Genomic DNA, 20,035 nt, shown 5'->3' on the forward strand with positions numbered 1-20,035 from the left:
GGATCTTCTCTTTGTCACTAAGACTTGTCAATTTTACTATTAGGTGACGGGGTGTGGACCTATTCTTATTGATTTTGAGGGGGGGTTCTCTGAACCTCCTGGATTTTGATGCTTGTTGCCTTTGCCATATTGGGGAAATTCTCTCCAATAATTCTCTCCAATATACCTTCTGCTCCCCTCTGTTTCCTCTTCTTCTGGAATCCCAATTATTCTAATGTTGTTTCATCTTATGGTGTCACTTATCTCTCGAATTCTCCCCTCGTGATCCACTAGCTGTTTGTCCCTCTTTTGCTCAGCTTCTTTATTCTCCGTCATTTGGTCTTCTATATCGCTAATTCTTTCTTCTGCCTCATTTATCCTAGCAGTCAGAGCCTCCATTTTTGTTTGCACCTCATTAATAGCTTTTTTGATTTCAACTTGGTTAGATTTTAGTTCTTTTATTTCTCCAGAAAGGGCTCTTCTATCTCCCGAGAGGGTTTCTCTAATATCTTCCATGCCTTTTTCAAGCCCGGCTAGAACCTTGAGAATCGTCATTCTGAACTCTGGATCTGACATATTACCAATGTCTGTATTGATTAGGTCCCTAGCCTTTGGTACTGCCTCTTGTTCTTTTTTTTGTGGTGAATTTTTCCGCCTTGTCATTTTGTCCAGATAAGAGTATATGAAGGAGCAAGTAAAATACTAAAAGGGTGGCAACAACCCCAGGAAAATATGCTTTAGCCAAATCAGAAGAGATCCCAAATCGTGAGGGGGGAGCAAGGGGATAAAAAGAGGTTCAGAAAGAAAGAAAAAAAAAATTAAAAAAAGAAAACCAATAAAGAAAAAGTATAAAAAGGAAAAAAATATATATATATATATTAGATAAACTAGTTAAAAAATGTTAAAAAAGAAAAGGGTAAAAGTTAAAAAAATTTAGAAGAAGAAAAAAAATTGAAAAAGAAAAACAAAAATTAACTGCAAGGCTAAAGAATCATGGGGAGAAAGCCATGAGTTCTGTGTCTTGCTTTCTCCTCCTCTGGAATTCCGCCACTCTCCTTGGTATTGAAACTACACTCCTTGGTAGGTGAACTTGGTCCTGGCTGGGTTTCTTGCTGATCTTCTGGGGGAGGGGCCTGTTGTAGTGATTCTCAAGCGTCTTTGCCCCAGGCGGAGTTGCACCGCCCTTACCCGGGGCCGGCTGAGTAATCCGCTGCTTGGGTTTGCTTTCGGGAGCTTTTGTTCCCTGAGCGCTTTCCGTAGAGTTCCGGAGGGCGGGAATGAAGATGGCGGCCTCCCACTCTCTGGCCCGGAGGAGCAGAGAGCCCGGGGCCCCACTCCTCAGTGCGCCCCCAGAGAACAGCGCCCAATGACTCCCGTCACCCTGGCCTCTGGCCACGCTCCAAGCTGACCGAGCCTGCAACCGGTTCAAGGCAACCCCAAGCTGAGAGTCACTCCTTGGCTCTGTCTCTGTAGCCGGCTTCCCCGTTCTAATACCTGTGAGCTCTGCGACACTCAGACACCCCCGATCCTTCTGTGACCCTGCAGGACCTGAGGCCACGCTTACCCCACGTGGGCTTCACCCCGGTTAAGCCTCTGGAGCGATGTCCCTCAGTGGAACAGACTTTTAAAAGTCCCAATTTTGTGCTCCGTTGCTCTGCCGCTTGTCGGGAGCCGGACCCTCCCCCCGCGGTCTATCTTCCGTCGCTTTGGATTCACTTCTCCGCCAGTCCTACCTTTCAGAAAGTGGTTGATTTTCTGTTTCTAGAGTTGCTGTTCTTCTTCTCTTCGATCTCCCGTTGGATTTGTAGGTGTTTGTAATCTTTAGATAAGCTATCTAGCTGATCTCCCACTACCTGAAGTAGTCTCAGCCTGCTACTTCTCCGCCATCTTGACTCCTCTCTAAAAGGGATTTCTGAATGTCAATTTATTTTCGTGTTTTTTAAGTCAAGATTATGTGAACTATGTATGAACTACCCAGTTTTTAGATACCAGAATAAAAAGAACAAGCAAAAGTTGTACAGGATAACTGATTCTTTTTAATCTGAACAGAAAATAAGTAAGTAGACAAGTTTGCCAAAGAGAGTGGTAAAAACTGAATGTTATATATTATGGAATCAGTACATCAAGTTTTACTTTGGTAGCCGGTGATTCTTATAGTTAATTGTGAGAAAAAGACAAAATCAGTTATACTGAAACAAGATTATAAAATGCCCATTTCTGAACCCTAGTCTGATAAAACTGATTTCATATCTAGCTTATTGATAAAATTCAGTTTCAGTTTTCCCTGTGCAAACAATACATGTAAGTCATTAATGGTGGCTTGGTGAGGTGAAATCAATTTCTCTTGGGGTAGTTCAACATAATGACCCAAATATAAAAAGTTATTCAAGATTCACAGAGATAAATCAGTGCCTAGGAAACATAATTCACCCATGTGCGTAATTATAACATTTTTTAAACATAAAATCACAGTCAAAGACAGTGATAACATTGCATACTCAGTGCATTACTTCATGTAGTGCATTCCTATGGCTCATTTGGAGTTTAACAAATGTAACCACCACACTTCTAATGAATGGGCTTCTAACATACACAGATCCATCCAATTCTTTTAAAAAATCTGAAACTCTTATTAAAGAGCTTGAGCTTGACATGTAAGGACTTTATGCCTTAATATCCCAAACATTGGGAAGATTAGGTGTGAAACATAGTAACCACCCCTTGTAAGCAAGACTGCACATAAACTTCTGTTATATTCCCACAAAGAACCCTCAAAACAACTCAATACTGCAGACTGAGAGGGGCACACTTATTACTTAGCCAAAGAAATTTCAAATGGCTTCCCTGGAGTCAAATGTACCCCAAGATCTATACAAGGAATGAGTATAACAGTGGCAGCTAAAGCAATCTGCCACTGCGCGATAAATGCTATTATGCATTCGGGTTATACGTTTTGATAAAATACTATGATTTGTTTCCTACAATCATGGAGCACAAGAAAATGAAGCTCAAGACTATCTTGTAAGAACAGGATAAATGATGACCCCAGTTTTCAATAGGGTTCTTCATTGAAGGAAAAGATAGAGCCATAAAAGTCAAATTAGCTGACTTCAAATGGTTTACATCCCAGGATGAATCAGGTTACACTGATTTAAGCCCAATTTAATTTAGGCAGGTTTTTAACCACAAGAATAAGGACATTCTTAGTACATATTAATAATTAAACCAACATATACACAATTAGCAAGATCCTATATAATATTAAATGGTTTGACAACTTGTTCTCAATTATTTCATATCTAATTATTTGTTGTTTTAAGAAAAAAAAAAAAAAACCCAAGCTCAACTTTATTTTACAACGTACTGTGTATTTCTAAGTGTGTTCTTTAATGATTTCATTGAAGCAGAACAGCTCTCCAGATTCTAAGAGCCAAACTCAACCGTATCTTCTGTTATCTGTTTAAATTCATAATTGCCTCTGCCATCCATATGCAGGTAGTACTACGGGAAAGAAGTGGGGGGAAAAAAATCAATGACTAAGATAATTTCATTTTTGTCAGGAATTTATGCAGAGGTTATTATACAAGACAATGGAAATTATTTTAAGCCACTTATACCTTCAAAAGTTTTATACCCAGAAAGTTAAGACTAAGTGAAGAAGTCCACTCTCTTTAATATAGCAACAATGTAATTCTGCTTGGAGTGGACAGAGTACTTTCCTTTATAAGAACTAAAATACCAAAATTCCTCATTACTTTGAAGGAAACAAATGTACAGGCATCCTACATATCAGAATGCTTCCATAACTCCACATCCAATCCAATGTACCACAGGCTGAACTGCACTAAGGATAAGCCTAATCAACGGGGAATTCTTGAATATTTCCTTTATCTGGTTTCCTGGATTAGTTTGGAACCTCTAACTTAAGACTTTTTATTTGTTTGTGGTCTTAGTAAAGGAGTAAAAGAGCTATACAGTATGCCTGTATATCCCATCCTATGAAGACACTTAGGACAACAGCTAGAAAGACTTCTGTTTTATTTAGCAGCTTTTTATTTACAGAAAAGATATGTTTTCCCATCTTCTATCTATTCTGGCCTCTGACATTAACATGCCTCCGTCACACAATCTCTGCTTGGTACTCTGCACCTGTCTCCCCCACCAGAAGAAGAGGGGAGGTCAAATCCAAAAACTCTCACAGCCCTGTGGCTATGATATTTATGAGCTCCTGAGAAAACAGCAAGGCTTGGATACTTTTTAAACTGCTTTGATTATTAGTTATTCAATTTCTCATTTCATTCTGAAAAATGGACAAATTACAAGAATTAATGGACAAATTATAAGAATAAAAAGTATCTTTAAAAGTCACACAGCTATACAGAATTCCATTATTTTTACTAAATACTTTTACAGAGGCTACCTCTTCGATGTTCATGGTAATCTAAGAGACAGGAAGGCAAGGATCAATAACTTTATTATATGAAGGAAGCAATGGATGCCAGAACAGTCATGCTTGAAGCCAGGTTTTCTGAGTTCAAATCTCCTACTTTTCATCTTATCTGTATACTATCATCTTAACCATAGGGTTATTGAGGGTAAAGACAGCACTCTGTATCCCCCAAGGATATTCAGCTCAGTACTTGGGGAAAAAGTTGCTCCATCAGGTATGTATTTTATGGACCAAGATACCCTGTATATTTGTTCTAATTTTTCTCAAACCCTTTCTTTTAGAATGTCTTTATCATTTAGGAAGGAAGAAAGAGAAGAAGGAAGGAAAGAGAAAGAGAGAGGGGAAGGGAAAGGGAGGAGAGGGAAGGGAAGAGTTAACAGGGTTTAGTTTGGGGTTTGATCATGAAGATCTTGAAGAGATGAAAAGAACTGTCATACTGAGAATGGCACTGTTAGAACACCAGGATACATAAGGGATCCATACCAGTGCAAACCTCACTTTAATGGCTATGTAAATTATAGTAACTACTCAATGATTCTGTTTTATTACAGTCGAATGATAAACACAGCTGACATTATTCAGTTTCCCCTTACAGCCATGATTTCACTAAAAATGTCCTTAAACTTTCTGCGATCTAATCCTTCCTAAGACTCTTTCCCTTCTGTCAATACTGAGTGGTGAGAAAAACTTCACTTAGCCATAGCTGTGATAAGGTTGTGTAAATTTTAGTCAGCTATTATACAATAGTGATTTCTAAAAATGGAGAACCACTAACTGGTTCTCTACTCTCTCTCCAATCAGCTAGGGCTTATTAAATATGTATTAGAGCTTTCAAAACTGATAACTACAATATTTAAGGAAAATTTAGAATCATGTTTTGTCCTTCAAGGTATATGTTTCTAAGAGAACATACACCAGGAAATCTAAAACCATAATCACCTGAATTCAAGTATTTAAATGAGATAAAATTCCACTATACCATCCAGTATAAGAAATACAAACCTCATGGTGTTTCCAAAGAGACTTTCTATGTGACACAGTGAAGAGGGTGATGCCGACCTAATACAAAGAAAATGATTTAGGTTTTTATCAGTAACACAGAATCACAAATTAAACTCATCTACATATTTAAACTATTAAAATGACTGTTTTCAGAAGCTATAATTAAAAATCAATGTAAAAGAGAAAAAATAACAAATGATGCCGATGTTCAAGGTAATGCAAAGTACAGACCATCAACCACATAATAAAAACACACAAGTATCAATAAATTCTTTAAAAAAAAAAACAACCTAACAGGTACTAGCATTAAATGTACTATTTTGTTTGGGGCAGAAAATATATATCCTGACCCAGATTCTATTTTATTGTGAAAAATATATGAAGAGTACAAGAAATAGTAAAAATAGCAAGAGGTCAAAGTCAGGAAAATTAAATCAACATGGTACTGTCTACAGTCAATCTGTTTTTCAAATACAGGGTCACACTCCTTTATCGGAACCTGTTTGGATTGTGTCTGGGGCAAAATTCTGGGGCAGAAAATTGAATGTTTCTGTGGCAACGTTATAACACTGACACTGAGATAAGAGTTTAAATATCTTCTGTTAGTTTAGGCAAGGTTTGGCTACCCTATTAAGCATGCTACAAAATAATGAAAAATCTTTTAGTTTTGAGACCTTATTGATTTTTTTTTTAAATTTTATTTGTTTATTTGAGAGAGAGAGCATGAGGAGGAGGGGCAGAGGGAGAAGCAAACTCCCCACTAATCAGGGAGCCTGACGTGGGGCTTAATCCTGGGACCCTGGGATCATGACCTGAGCTGACGGCAGATGCCTAACCAAATGAGCCATCCAGGTGCCCCAAAACCTTACTGGTTTTTTAACTCTAAATAAAGATTCAGAGATTTCTAATAAAGATTAAAACAACAACAACAACAACCCATCAATCAATATAACTGCAGAGGCTCTGGATCAGTGGTTCTCAACTTGGGGGTGGGGGGAGGAGTTCTATCCATCAGGGGACACTTGGCAATGTCTGGAGACATTTTTGATTGTCACAACTGAGAGTGCTACTAGCATCTAATGAACAGAAGTCAGATATGCTATCAAATATCCTATAAAGCAAAGGACAGCTCCTCACAACTGAGGATTAGCTGATCCAAAATGTCAACAGAGCTGAGACTGAGAAACCCTGCTCTAGATCATAGTTACTTAAAACGGATCTCTTCAGGCTGAGAGATAAATGCTTGAGGATCCAGATAATTCCAACATGAGTTCTAATTTTAATTTTGATAAATTTTTAAAAATTAGCCTAAGTATATTCTGGATCATTTCTACCATGAGATTTAAGTGCCCAAGTCTGTGTTTGTACTTTGCTGGTACAAAGTGATTACTTTAAGTGAGAGCACTTGGGGTGCCTGGGTGGCTCAGTCAGTAAAGTGTCTGACTCTTGATTTTGGCTCAGGTCATTACTTCAGGGTTATGAGATGGAGCCCCAAGTTGGGCTCTGTGCTGGGTGTGGAGCCTTCTTAAGATTCTCTCTCCCTCTGTTTCTTCGTTCCCCCCACTCTCTCTATATAAATAAATAAATAAATAAAGTGATAGCACTTAACACTTTTAATGTGCCATAACTTTGGATGCCATGTGGAAAAGTTTTCAAATTGGTTACAAACAGCATGACAAAGTAAGTTATTAGTAAAACATTTCAATGGTACACTTACTTGATTTTTCTTTTTTTAAGATTTTATTTATTTGACAGAGATCACAAGTAGGCAGAGAGGCAGGTAGAGAGAGAGGAAGGGAAGCAGGCTCCCCGCTGAGCAGAGAGCCCGATGCGGGGCTCGATCCCAGGACTCTGAGATTATGACCTGAGCTGAAGGCAGAGGCTTAACCCATTGAGCCACCCAGGCAACCCCACTTACTTGAAAGCTCACTTCAGGTACTATCTTTTATGATTCTACAGTAATTGGATCAGGTCTCAGCTTAATGAAAGCATTCTTTCTGATAGAATTACTTAAATAAGATACATAAGCAAAATTCAAAATATAAGATCTGGACCTCAGACTGTATCTTTCCATAATTAAATCCCAAACTGGTGATTTAGTTTCAGCAAAACAGTATCAGAGGTCTCTTTAATGTTACCAAATTGAAACTGTGTTTTGTCTGTACTTAATTTGTAAATTTTTATTTGTTTTGTGGCTGTAAATGAGCTCTAAGTTCAAGGAGTTCATATCTCATTTCAACTATTATTATAGGAATATAATTAAAACTAGAAACTGGGGACCCCGTAAGAATTTTCTTCTTTTAAATGGAATCTACACTTTTATTGGAAAATTGCATCTTTTGTGGGGACATATAGCTTATAACTAAACATAAGGGGACAACACACAGTCAAGACTACCACCAAAGAGCCTCTATATCACTGATCAAATAGAGACTACACCTCCAATACCTATAAATCTGAAAGTTTATAGGAACAGATACATAAAAATATTATAAATGAACATAACTGATTCAAGAATAGAAAACAAACCATTAAAGAAATAAAATCAGTACAGAAAAATCTTCCTACAAAGATTCATGTAGCAAATTTATTCTTTCCTCATTATACCAATGCTTCTCAAACTATAATGTGCATTTGAATCCTCTGGGAATTTAGTTAAAATGTGGACTCTAATTTGGTAGGGCCAGAGAGGCTGCATTCTAACAAGCTCCCAGGAGATGCTGATCAATGACCACACTCTTAACAGTACGAATTCATACTGTAAATATGCAACATGACCTTTTATATTTACTGTAAACCCCCAATAACACTTACAAATTGTTAAAAGACTCCTGTACTTCTTTTACTTACATAACACTGTAAAACAGTTAGGATATACTGCTCTTATTCTCCAAATCCAACAAGAGTATAGATGGTACGACAACCACCACAGAACTACCAAAGAGTTAAGGAATGGTATCAATACACACAGCCTCAGAAAAGGCTGCCACAAGAAACTCTGGTAAAATGTTGCCCACGCCAGAGGAGGGGGGAAAAAAGGACAAACTGAAACTACCAAATGACTACTGTCAAGTTTTCCTGATTTAAAAAAAAAGATATTTAGGTTTCATTCTTAATGGGACACATTAAGAATATCTCAGTTTATTAACTCTGAGTATAGGGAATGAGGTAAAAGAGAAGTAAATTTAGATACAGTATTTGTTTCAAATCTAAGATACAGCCAAAGAGAATTATATACAGAATTCATTTATAATTTTTAAACTCATATAATTAATTATCATTTGAAATCTTTAGTAAAGCAGATAGAACACCCTTTGATAGTCATTTTGAAATCTCTTTGGATAGACATTTGGTTGGATACACAGTAAACCAAGAATGACAGGGACCCTCAAATTAAGAACCTGAAATGCTTACCTTTCGACAATGACTGTAAATGTAACCTTCCACATCCACACTAACTGCACTTGTGCATTCATCCAAAATGGCAAACTGGGGTTTATGATAAAATAATCTTGCCATCTGAAGCATAAAAGGAAATATTTTACAATCACATGCAGAAATTAATAAGCTAAAATAGATTTACCTTAAATTAAATATGCATTGAGTCTTGGAAAGCAAGAATGAAAATTATTTTACCTCAAAAAAACCTACTTCCCCAAAAGAGAAATATATTTAAAAGAAACAAAACCGGGCGCCTGGGTGGCTCAGTGGGTTAAGCTGCTGCCTTCGGCTCAGGTCATGATCTCGGGGTCCTGGGATCGAGTCCCGCATCAGGCTCTCTGCTCAGCAGGGAGCCTGCTTTGCTTCCCTTCCTCTCTCTCTGCCTGCTTCTCTGCCTACTCGTGATCTCTCTCTGTCAAATAAATAAATAAAATCTTTAAAAAAAAAAAAAAAAAAGAAACAAAACCTATGTGTCTTTACTATCGTCCCAAACAAAGGGGAAAATGTAACACATAGGAAATTTACTGTTAAGAGTTAATCTAAAACATTTAAGACTGATATGAAATGAGGTTGAGTTTTAAACTATTATAGAATGTTCTCTAAACAAGATTAGAGGGTACATATTTTAACCAAATCTTAGAATTCAGACTCCAGATGGCTTAAATGAAAAAATGTATTTATTTCTGAACATTTTATTGCTTAAGTAATGTCAATTAATATTAAGCTGCCAATTAATATTTACACCAATAATTTTTGAATGCACCCTTTTGTGTCCCTGAGGTTAATACTAAATGTGCTCATTTTTAAGGGTCTGCTAATTTTATAAGTAAAAATCAACACCAAGAATGTTATAGCTTCCATTTCTTCAATTAGCAAAAATGCTGAACACTTTCTCACTTATTTTCCATGTGTATTTTATTTTCGGGGAATTATTTACTCTGATCCTTTGTCTAACAGATATTCCAACTGGTCATTTGCCCCTAGCAACAATCGCCATGTGCCAAGACCAATGGACACTTTTATATTCTTACAGTTTATCTTTCCTGCTACATGCAATTCAGATGACCACTTCCTCCTCCATGAGAAAGTGACAGTGAAACACAGTCTTAACATTTCTTCTCACTTCTTAAGCTGCTTCCTCAGCTTCTTTACCAGCCTTTTCTTCTTCACTTGACCATTAAATTTTGGGGTTCCTCAGGGCAAATTTGTAAGTCCTTTATCCTACATTGTATTTGTAAGCCCTATAGCCTATATTGTCTCTCCCTGAATGGTCTCATCGATTCCCATGATTCCAAATATTATTTACATTTGTGGACTCTCCATACATATCTCTTGTACCTTTGCTCTTCAAATTTCTAGACTGCTAAATAAAAATTCCTATTTGCTATTTCCATCAAATTTCACTGAATTTTCCCCCTTAAAATCCATCCATCTACCCCACTGCACCTTAAACATTTCAGAAAATAACACTATCAAACAGCTGCTCAAGCTGGAAGGCCACAAGTCCTCGCTTCTCTCCCTCCTTTTCACACCCCCACCCTCATATTTTTTAGTCCATTTGAGTAAGTCCTTCAGAGTTTGTAGTCCACTCACTTTCTCCCTTCTCCACAATCATGCCCTCAGCCCAGAGCACAACCATCTCCTGCTTATAGCCTACTTCCTCTTTCACTCCCCTCCAATCCATTCTCCCTATAACCAGAAAGGATTTTTCAGAAATGTAAATCAAATGTCACTCTTCTCTTCAACTTCCCACTTCACTTTGAACAAAATCCACTTCTTACTGGGGCATCCCTGCAGAATCAGATTCCTTCTTGTTTTCTAACCTCAACATTCTGGCCAAAATTGTCTCTTCTCAACTACCAGGACACAAGGGGTCTTAAGCCAGAGAGGTTTAGCACATGTCACTTTCCTTTTGTCTCAAACACTTTCCTTTTCTCTGCTTTTTACATCTTTGAAATTTCTCCTCAAAACTACCCTGAGCCCTCTGCCTCAATCCAAGTGGGTCCCTACTGCAACTTCTCTGCAGCCCTTCGTATGCTGTGAACTGTATGTTCTCTTTGTCTACTCTTCTAGGCTATTATATTCAATTAAGTAGAAACTCTATTTTAACCACTACTGTACACCCAACACTTGCATGAAGAAAACATGTAGATATTTGATAAATTAAAACATAAGCAGTACTCCCTATCTGATGAGGTAAGAAAGGGGAAGCAGCAAGTATAGACTACTAGAAGTTCAGCTGTGCAGAGAATGAAAGGTACAGACTACAGAGGATCTTTGGTTAAGGCAGAGTTTGCTTTTTACATCAGGGAGATCTGAAAATGTCTTTCTGAAAGAGAAAGACCAGAAGAGATTAAATATAGGGTGTGAAGGAAAGAGTATGATATACTGAAGGAAAGAGTATGATACAGTCAGAGAAGAGAAGGCCCAAAAACACGGAGAAATTTAGCCTTTCTCAAGAGGAAGGATGACATATCCCCCACGCACAGAAGCAGGGAGGTCAGGACACTCCAGTGTGAACTTCATTAAGAGGACTGATTATCTGAAGGCATGCCACAAATGCCCCCCCACCATATTCCCATGGAACTCATCATCACGTTTGGCATACTGGATGGCAATTTTCTCATGTGTCTCTCTCCCACCATGCTGTCAGTCCTTGCTACCACAGTATGAGAAGACTGTAAGGTGAGCAAGCACGTGAACTTTGCAGTGGTACTACCACCTAAGCTCGGCCAGCCCCCGGCCCCACCCCACACGGTAACCTGTACTAGTGATCCTTGCTTGGCAGCCTACTTCACGGTGCTACAGTTCAATTTCCTCTGTACAAGGGGACACTCAACAGTTCCTGCCTCAAAGGACTGACAAGAATTCACTGTAAAGGGCTTAGCCTACCACCTATCTATTTTGCACTCAATAAAAATGAGCTGTCAGTAACTGACATAATACCAGCTTTTTAAAGTAGGAAGTGAGTTGTTCTGCTGGGAGTAGGAAATGGGGTAGAAAGCCTGAGACTGGTAGTTTTTAAGTGATTATCATGAAAAATGAGAGAGGGGGCAAAAGGAAGATGATAACCAGGGAACATGAAAGTGTAGTGGCACCAAACAAATTGTGATCTTTCAGCTGTGCTCAGAGGCCTATATACAGAAACACTGAGGCAAAGAACTGTTCTTGGGCTGCAGCTAAGGTAATATGAGGAAACAAAAAGCAGGAAAGGAAGTTAAGGGAAAAGGAGCATTTGTTCATTCCTTTACGAAATACTTCCTGACTACCTCCTATGTGCCAGGCCCTGGATTATTAAGTCTGTGCTGGACAGGAAAGGAAGTAGAGTCAGAAGGGGACTGAGTAATCATAAGAAAAGGGAGGGATCAATATTCAAGATATCTGTAAGTCTGAAGAAGGAAGACAGTTGCCAATTTCTAAAAGAAAAAGAATTAATTACAAAATTGGTTTTAAAAAACACTAACAATTTTATGAGAGTGCTATCTCTAGTAAGGTGTTTTGACCCTTCTTTTTTTTAATTAAAGATTTATTTATTTATTAGAGAGAGATAGAGAGCACAAGTAGGCAGAGCGGTAGGCAGAGGAAGAGGGGGAAGCAGGCTCTCCATTGAGCAGGGAGCCCAATGCAGGGCTCGATCCCAGGACCCTGGGATCATGACCTGAGCCGAAGGGAGCTGCTTAACCAACTGAGACACCCAGGTACCCTGGTTGCCCTTCTTTATACTTTTATAAATATTCCAACTTTTTAATCTTACATACTTTTTCATAATTCATAATAAAAAAAGACCACTACTAAATAGGAAGGACAAGTAGAGTGGAGTGGGAAAGAGAACTATCAGTCAGAGAAATAAGATATCGCAACTTATGATATTGGGTAGAGCAACCCTGGGTGGTAATGGCTGGGCCGAAAGGGGTGGAATGAGGTAAGAAAAATGTTACTTGAGACTCTGAGAGGCAGTGAGAGAACTGGAGAGAGAGTCCACCGGCACATCAGAGGCTATATAATGTACCAGTCAGGAGCAAGAAATCTGGCATCACACCCACCTGAATCTCTATTCTGCCACTCAGTAGCCACATGGCATTAGGAGGCTGTTTTGGCCCTACAAGTCCTTCCCTTGACTGTCCCTTAATTCACAGGGCTGTTGGGAGAATTACATAGAGTCTGCCATTCAAAACCAATGCTTCCCTCATCATTATTCCAGTGTACTTTTATTATAGCTATAATTGAAGACTGCCTTGTGTTACAGTTAGTTGAGAATACCCGGATCTCCTACCTAGATTATTAAGGACAGACACCTATCTCAGAGCCTTGCAAAGAGTAGACCCCAAAAGACTCCACCCCCAAACTACTAGAACTCATACAGCAATTCAGTAACGTGGCAGGATACAAAGTCAATGTACAGAAATCAGTGGCTTTCTTATACACTAACAATGAAAATACAGAAAGGGAAATTAGAGAATTGGTTCCATTTATTATAGCACCAAGAACCACAAGATACCTGGGAATAAACCTAACCAAAGAGGTAAAGGATCTGTACTCGAGGAACTACAGAACACTCATGAAAAAAATTGAAGAAGACACAAAAAGATGGAAGACCATTCCATGCTCTTAGATCGGAAGAATAAACATTGTTAAAATGTCTATACTGCCTAGAGCAATCTATACTTTTAATACCATTCCAATCAAAATTCCACCGGTATTCTTCAAAGAGCTGGAGCAAATAATCCAAAAATTTGTATGGAACCAGAAGAGACCCCATTTCGCTAAGGAAATGTTGAAAAACAAAAATAAAACTGGGGGCATCACGTTACCTGATTTCAAGCTTTACTACAAAGCTGTGATCACCAAGACAGCATGGTACTGGCATAAAAACAGACACATAGACCAGTGGAACAGAGTAAAGAGCCCAGATATGGACCCTCAACTCTATGGTCAGTTAATCTTCGACAAAACAGGAAAAAATATACAGTGGAAAAAAGACAGTCTCTTCAATAAATGGTGCTGGGAAAACTGGGCAGCTATATGTAGAAGAATGAAACTCGACCATTCTCTTACACTGTACACAAAGATAAACTCAAAATGGATAAAAGACCTCAACGTGAGACAGGAATCCACCAGGATCCTAGAGGAGAACATAGGCAGTAATCTCTTCTATATCAGCCACAGCAACTCCTTTCAAGATATGTCTCCAAAGGCAAAGGAAACAAAAGCCAAAATAAACTTTTGGGACTTCATCAAAATCAAAAGCTTCTGCACAGCAAAGGAAACAGTCTAGAAAACAAAGAGGCAACCCACGGAATGGGAGAAGATATTTGCAAATGACAGTACAGACAAAAGATTGATATCCAGGATCTATAAAGAACTCCTCAAACTCAACACACACAAAACAGATAATCACATCAAAAAATGGGCAGAAGATATGAACAGACACTTCTCCAATGAAGACATACAAATGGCTATCAGACACATGAAAAAATGTTCATTATCACTAGCCATCAGGGAGATTCAAATTAAAACCACATTGAGATATCACCTTACACCAGTTAGAATGGCCAAAATTAGCAAGCCAGGAAACAAAATGTGTTGGAGGGGATGTGGAGAAAGGGGAACCCTCTTACACTGTTGGTGGGAATGCAAGTTGGTGCAGCCTCTTTGGAGAACAGTGTGGAGGATCCTCAAGAAATTAAAAATAGAACTTCCCTATGACCCTGCCATTGCACTACTGGGTATTTACCCCAAAGATACAGATGTAGTGAAAAGAAGGGCCATCTGTACCCCAATGTTTATAGCAGCAATGGCCACGGTTGCCAAACCATGGAAAGAACCAAGATGCCCTTCAACGGATGAATGGATAAGGAAGATGTGGTCCATATACACTATGGAGTATTATGCCTCCATCAGAAAGGATGAATACCGAACTTTTGTAGCAACATGGACGGGACTGGAAGAGATTATGCTGAGTGAAATAAGTCAAGCAGAGAGAGTCAATTATCATATGGTTTCACTTATTTGTGGAGCATAACAAATAGCATGGAGGACATGGGGAGTTAGGAGAAGGGAGTTGGGGGAAATTGGAAGGGGAGGTGAACAATGAGAGACTATGGACTCTGAAAAACAATCTGAAGGGTTTGAAGAGGTGGGGGGGTGGGAGGTTGGGGGATCCAGGTGGTGGGTATTAGAGAGGGCACGGATTGCATGGAGCACTGGGTGTGGTACAAAACAATGAATACTGTTATGCTGAAAATAAATTAAAAAAAAAATGATTTTAAAAAAAAAAAGAGTAGACCCCTAGCTGAGAGTGAACTCTGGGGAAATTATACCATGATTAAGTTTTTCACTAAAATTATGGAATAATGATCTTACTTCCTTTCATTTACTCACTTTCCTCAAGGAATTTTAGACATGTGTTCACCAGATCTCCCTTTAATTCAGTAGTATTATTCCATTCCCTCCAATTCAAATCTGACTTTCCTTACCCAAAAGTTCCCTTGTTTCATCTGTTTACACCAACCAACCTCCACTCTTATATATTCACTGTTTTGTGTGGTTAGACCTTTCAATCCATTTTTCCTAAAAAAGTATAATTTTTATAATTTACAAATTATTTTTATAATTTATAAAAATTACATCCTCACTTCCCTCATTTTTTACTTTGCAAATTTTCAAGCCTAACCAAAAACTGTAAGAGCATTAATATGACCATACACAAACTTTGCCCAATTTCACCAGCCTCAACATTTGTTGTATTAGCCTTCTCTGTCTCCCCACAAAACTTTTGAAGGTAGCAAAACAATAAGCTCTCTTTTAAATTTCACAACCAATTCTCCAAATATTGGTCTATACAGAACATACGTGCCAGCGACTTGGTCATGCAGCAGTGTCATGGGTGAGTTTCTTCATTTAATCAACTCTATCATGGTTCATCTGACTTTACAGGGCTCCTCCTTCCACTCCTTCCCTCTCCCCCAAGATATTCCCTCACTCCTCTAGGCCTTGAATTTCTTATCTTCAAATAAAATCTATCCCCTCTGTACCCTTATACCCCCATCCACAGGATTCCTTAGTTAAGCACATTTATTTTTCTTTCTCTGCATTTATACTGTGTGCCTTTGTGAATCCTGACCTATCCTTCCATAGTCTTTGAAGTCATAGTAAGAGGAACTTAAATTTGTTCTCTTGACTTGCAGTTATTTCTATAGTCATCTTCTAATTGAGTGCAGAAACCTCAATCACTCAAATTCTCACTCCTGCCATCCAATTTTCACTTTGAGTATGGCTGACATCTCTTTTCTTTTGTTTATGATTCATTCTTCACTCTATAGATTAATCTCATGTTCCAGCACTAGCCAGACAAAAACACAAGAACAGGCTGACATGAAGTTCATACAGAATGGGTATGTTCTGGGAAAAATAACAGGCACTATCAGGGAATAAGAGGCAACAAAAAAAGGAAGAATATAATTTAAAGATCATGAGTAAGCAATTCGGCAATAAACCATTTCTTTTGCTGTTTTTCTTTGGTTACAGTTTTCTCTAATTCCCACAAGGTTAACACTCTGGGAAAAAAAAAATTCCTCTACAGCTGCTCAAACTATGGTATGCATAGTTAGAAAATGACTCTTTAAAAGTTAACCCTCTTAACGGAGTATTCAAGGTATCATTCTTAAAAGGCAGTGTTTTGTAGTCATGTTTGACCAGGAATAAGTTTAGACAATCATAAAATTAAAACAGCTCTTTTCAGATGCTTCTATTAGGAAAATGTAAAAGTTCTAAATAACTCTGGGTCGTAGATACTGAGCCCTGAAACCAAGATGGATATAATGGCCTAACAGTAGAGGGGAGGGCAGGAGATGAATAAAGTGGGAACACAGAGTGGATCATCTCTAACATCTTCAGAAACTTCAGAGAGAACAGCTTAAGTGAGGGGTCAGTAGGGAAAAGATATTAAGACATCTTGGACTACCATATTACCCAGGATCAATATGCTAAAAGGTTCCCCCACTTCAATTAATCCTCAATGGATTAATAGCATATAATTGGAAAACTTATGAATTTTTAAGAATTCTAAATGCATATGCAAGTTACACATTTTCAAGCACTTCTATTATCATTTAAACTAATCCATACTATAACAATTGCTAAATGAAAAGACTAAAATAATAATTTTAAATTAATCAATTAATAAAAATAATCAAAATACTGGACTCTAAAAGTGACTTTATGCAACCAGTTACACTGTCATGCAATGTGTTCAGAGTATACTTACCGCCATTCTTTGTTTTTCTCCACCACTGAGGACATCCATCCAATCCTGAACACTGTCCCAGCCTCCTTCACGTTCAAGGATATGACCCAACTGGACATTATCTAAGTATTCCTTTAGTACCTTTTAGCACAATGATTAAAGATGAAACCAAACATAATGTAAGCCAACATTCTCTATCTTGCTTTTATTTTTTAAACTACAATCACTATAATTCTATTGCCAATATCACTTCACAAAAGAATATGACACAAAGATAGCCCTGAACCCTCACTTCCTATCTATACTAATTCTGACAAAACATATCTAGTAGTTTAAATAAAATAACACTACTGTACATAATTAAAGGATGAGAGACAAGGTTAAATACTCACTAAGCCTTATTTAAGCAGAGTAGTTAACATCTTACCTCCACTTGCAAAGTTACAAGTAATGACGATGTTTTAGAAGGTTTTACAGGATAGGGTAAACTACCTGGCAGTTAAAATACTTAACTAATCTGATTAAGATAAATAATCTGAAATGGAGTATTTCCAGTAGATCTAAGACATAAACATTTCCTTACTAGATCAGATATCCCCTTCCTTCTCTGATCTTCTCTTCCATCTGGATATATCACTTGGTCTCGAAGTGTTCCAAGGGTCATATAAGGTCTCTGACAGTGACAGAGCAAAAATCATTGTAAGTGACCTTTTAAAAAATAAAAGATCTTTACATCAAAGATTACAAAATAACTCAAACAAGGTCTTACCTGAGGAACATAAAACAACTTTCCTCTCTCAGGTTTAGTTAGACGTCCTCCAAAAAGAGGCCATAACTATAAAAGGAAAAGGAGTGGGGAGAAGAGCAGTTGTAAATTTCACAATGTGATAGATTGTATGGCAAAACAAGACCACAAAATCTTGAAGCCAACTTGTACTTACTTCACCAAGAACACGGAAAAGTGAACTCTTCCCACAGCCATTTGGGCCACAAATTAAAACATTGGCCCCAGATCGAACCTGAAAGAAAATCAGTCTATGAATTAATAGTGAATATATATTCAGTGAACATTTCCTTACAGTCAAATTGTTCTTTGCTAATGCTAAGCTTTCTTTTTAGCTATAAATGTGATCACTGAATAAAATCAACTTAATCAGAATACAGAACAACAGCTTATAAATTTTGAGCTTAAAAACAAGCATGTGTATATATGGTCTTGTTTTTAAAAAAATGGAATCATACAATATATGTTCTACATGTTACTATTTAACAATATATCACAAATATTCTTCCAAGTCAGTATATTCAGATTCCCCATTCTATTTTTTTTAATGCCTACAGTGTATTCCATTCTAAGAATGTATGATAATTTATTTAAAAAACTTCCTTTTTGTTCATTGTTTAGGTCATTTGTATTTTGCTTTGCTCTTTTAGATAATACTGCAATGAACCAGAACCAGTGAGCGAATTTATGTATTAGTGAGAAATGTTTCTATGGATCAGGTTCTTAGAAGTCTACATATATTATAAATATTTACCAGTGCTACCAAATCGCTCTGCAACAATGTAAAGTTAAATGAGAAAATGTGATCAAAAGTGATTAAGTTCTGAGCTTACAGTCTCATGTAAGTATTTAATAAACTCTGTGAAGAATCAGAAATCTGGATTACAATTCCAGCTCACAGTATCACACAGCAGTGTATCACAGAAGGAAAGAAGACAACAAAGATGTGAGTTACTCTGGTTGTGGAACCTGCTTTGACAATTTTCTTAACTGCTGAGGCCCTACCTTCCTGTTATTTAACTCAGTGAATATTTATTGAATGCTCACAGTCAGGCTCTGCTCTAGGTAATGGGGCTACACTAATTAAACAAAACAAAACAAAACAAAACCTGCTCTTACCAGCTTACATTTTAGTAGGAGAGACATATAATAAAGAATACACACAATAAATGAGTAAATTATAGCGTATTGGAAAGTAAGTGCTATAGAGAAAAAAATATATCAAGGTAAGGAAATTTGGGAGTTGGTAAAGGAGGTTACATTTTTTTTTTTTTTAAGATTTTATTTATTTATTTGACAGAGAGAGATCACAAGTAGACGGAGAGGCAGGCAGAGAGAGAGAGAGGGAAGCAGGCTCCCTGCTGAGCAGAGAGCCTGATGCGGGCCTCGATCCCAGGACCCTGAGATCATGACCTGAGCCGAAGGCAGCGGCTTAACCCACTGAGCCACCCAGGCGCCCGGGAGGTTACATTTTTAAGGTGGTCAGGCCAGGTCTCACTGAAAATGGTAACTGGGGGCACCTGGGTGGCTCAGTCATTAGGCGTCTGCCTTCAGCTCAGGTCATGATCCCAGCTGCCTGGGAGTCCTGAGATCCAGCCGGCGCATGGGGGGAACCTGCTTCTCCCTCTCCAGCTCCCCCATGCTTGTGTTCCTTCTCTCCCTATCTCTCTCTGTCATAAATAAATAAAAATCTTAAAAACAGAACAGAAGAGAAGAGAAGAGGAAAGGAAAGAAAGGAAAAGAAAAAAGAAAAAAATGGTAACTGGGCAACTTTGAATGGCATGAATTAGGAGTTTTCTGGAGGAAGACTGCTCCAGCCCAACCTCCCCCTAGAAAAAGCTTGTTCGAAGGCAATGAGACAGGACTGTACCTGTCCTAGTCAAAAAACAGAAAAGAGGCTGAGAAAACTGACAGGGAAGAAAGTGGAGTAGGAAAAGGACTGTAAGAGGCTGGGGAAGGGCGGTGCAGGCAAATTTTACAGGGCACTGGAAGCCACTGAAAGGACTATCTTTTACTTTGATGAAACATAGAGCCATCAGCATTATTCCCAATAGCCAAAGGTGGAAGCAACTGAGGAGGATGAATGGATAAACAAAATGTGGTCTATACATACAACAGAAGAGTATTCAGCCTT

The 20,035-nt window shown here is 38.1% G+C and overlaps 1 protein-coding gene across 4 annotated transcripts in view; it reads right to left on the minus strand.

Annotated features, from left to right (window-relative positions):
* Nucleotides 1-1,995: 1,995 nt before the first annotated feature.
* Nucleotides 1,996-20,035, minus strand: part of ABCD3 (ATP binding cassette subfamily D member 3) — an 80,333-nt gene continuing 62,293 nt past the window's right edge. For all 4 annotated transcript variants that reach the window (XM_047726222.1, XM_047726221.1, XM_047726224.1 and 1 more), the window contains 7 exons: nt 18,059-18,136; nt 17,887-17,952; nt 17,701-17,790; nt 17,139-17,258; nt 8,846-8,950; nt 5,432-5,488; nt 1,996-3,480 (listed from right to left, as the gene is read on the minus strand). In XM_047726222.1, the coding sequence (XP_047582178.1) occupies nt 3,403-3,480; nt 5,432-5,488; nt 8,846-8,950; nt 17,139-17,258; nt 17,701-17,790; nt 17,887-17,952; nt 18,059-18,136 (594 nt within the window). In that variant the 3' untranslated portion in view covers nt 1,996-3,402. The remainder of the gene's footprint in view (nt 3,481-5,431; nt 5,489-8,845; nt 8,951-17,138; nt 17,259-17,700; nt 17,791-17,886; nt 17,953-18,058; nt 18,137-20,035) is intronic.

This window comes from Lutra lutra, chromosome 4, assembly GCF_902655055.1.
Source record: "Lutra lutra chromosome 4, mLutLut1.2, whole genome shotgun sequence".
NCBI classification, from domain to species: Eukaryota; Metazoa; Chordata; class Mammalia; order Carnivora; family Mustelidae; genus Lutra; species Lutra lutra.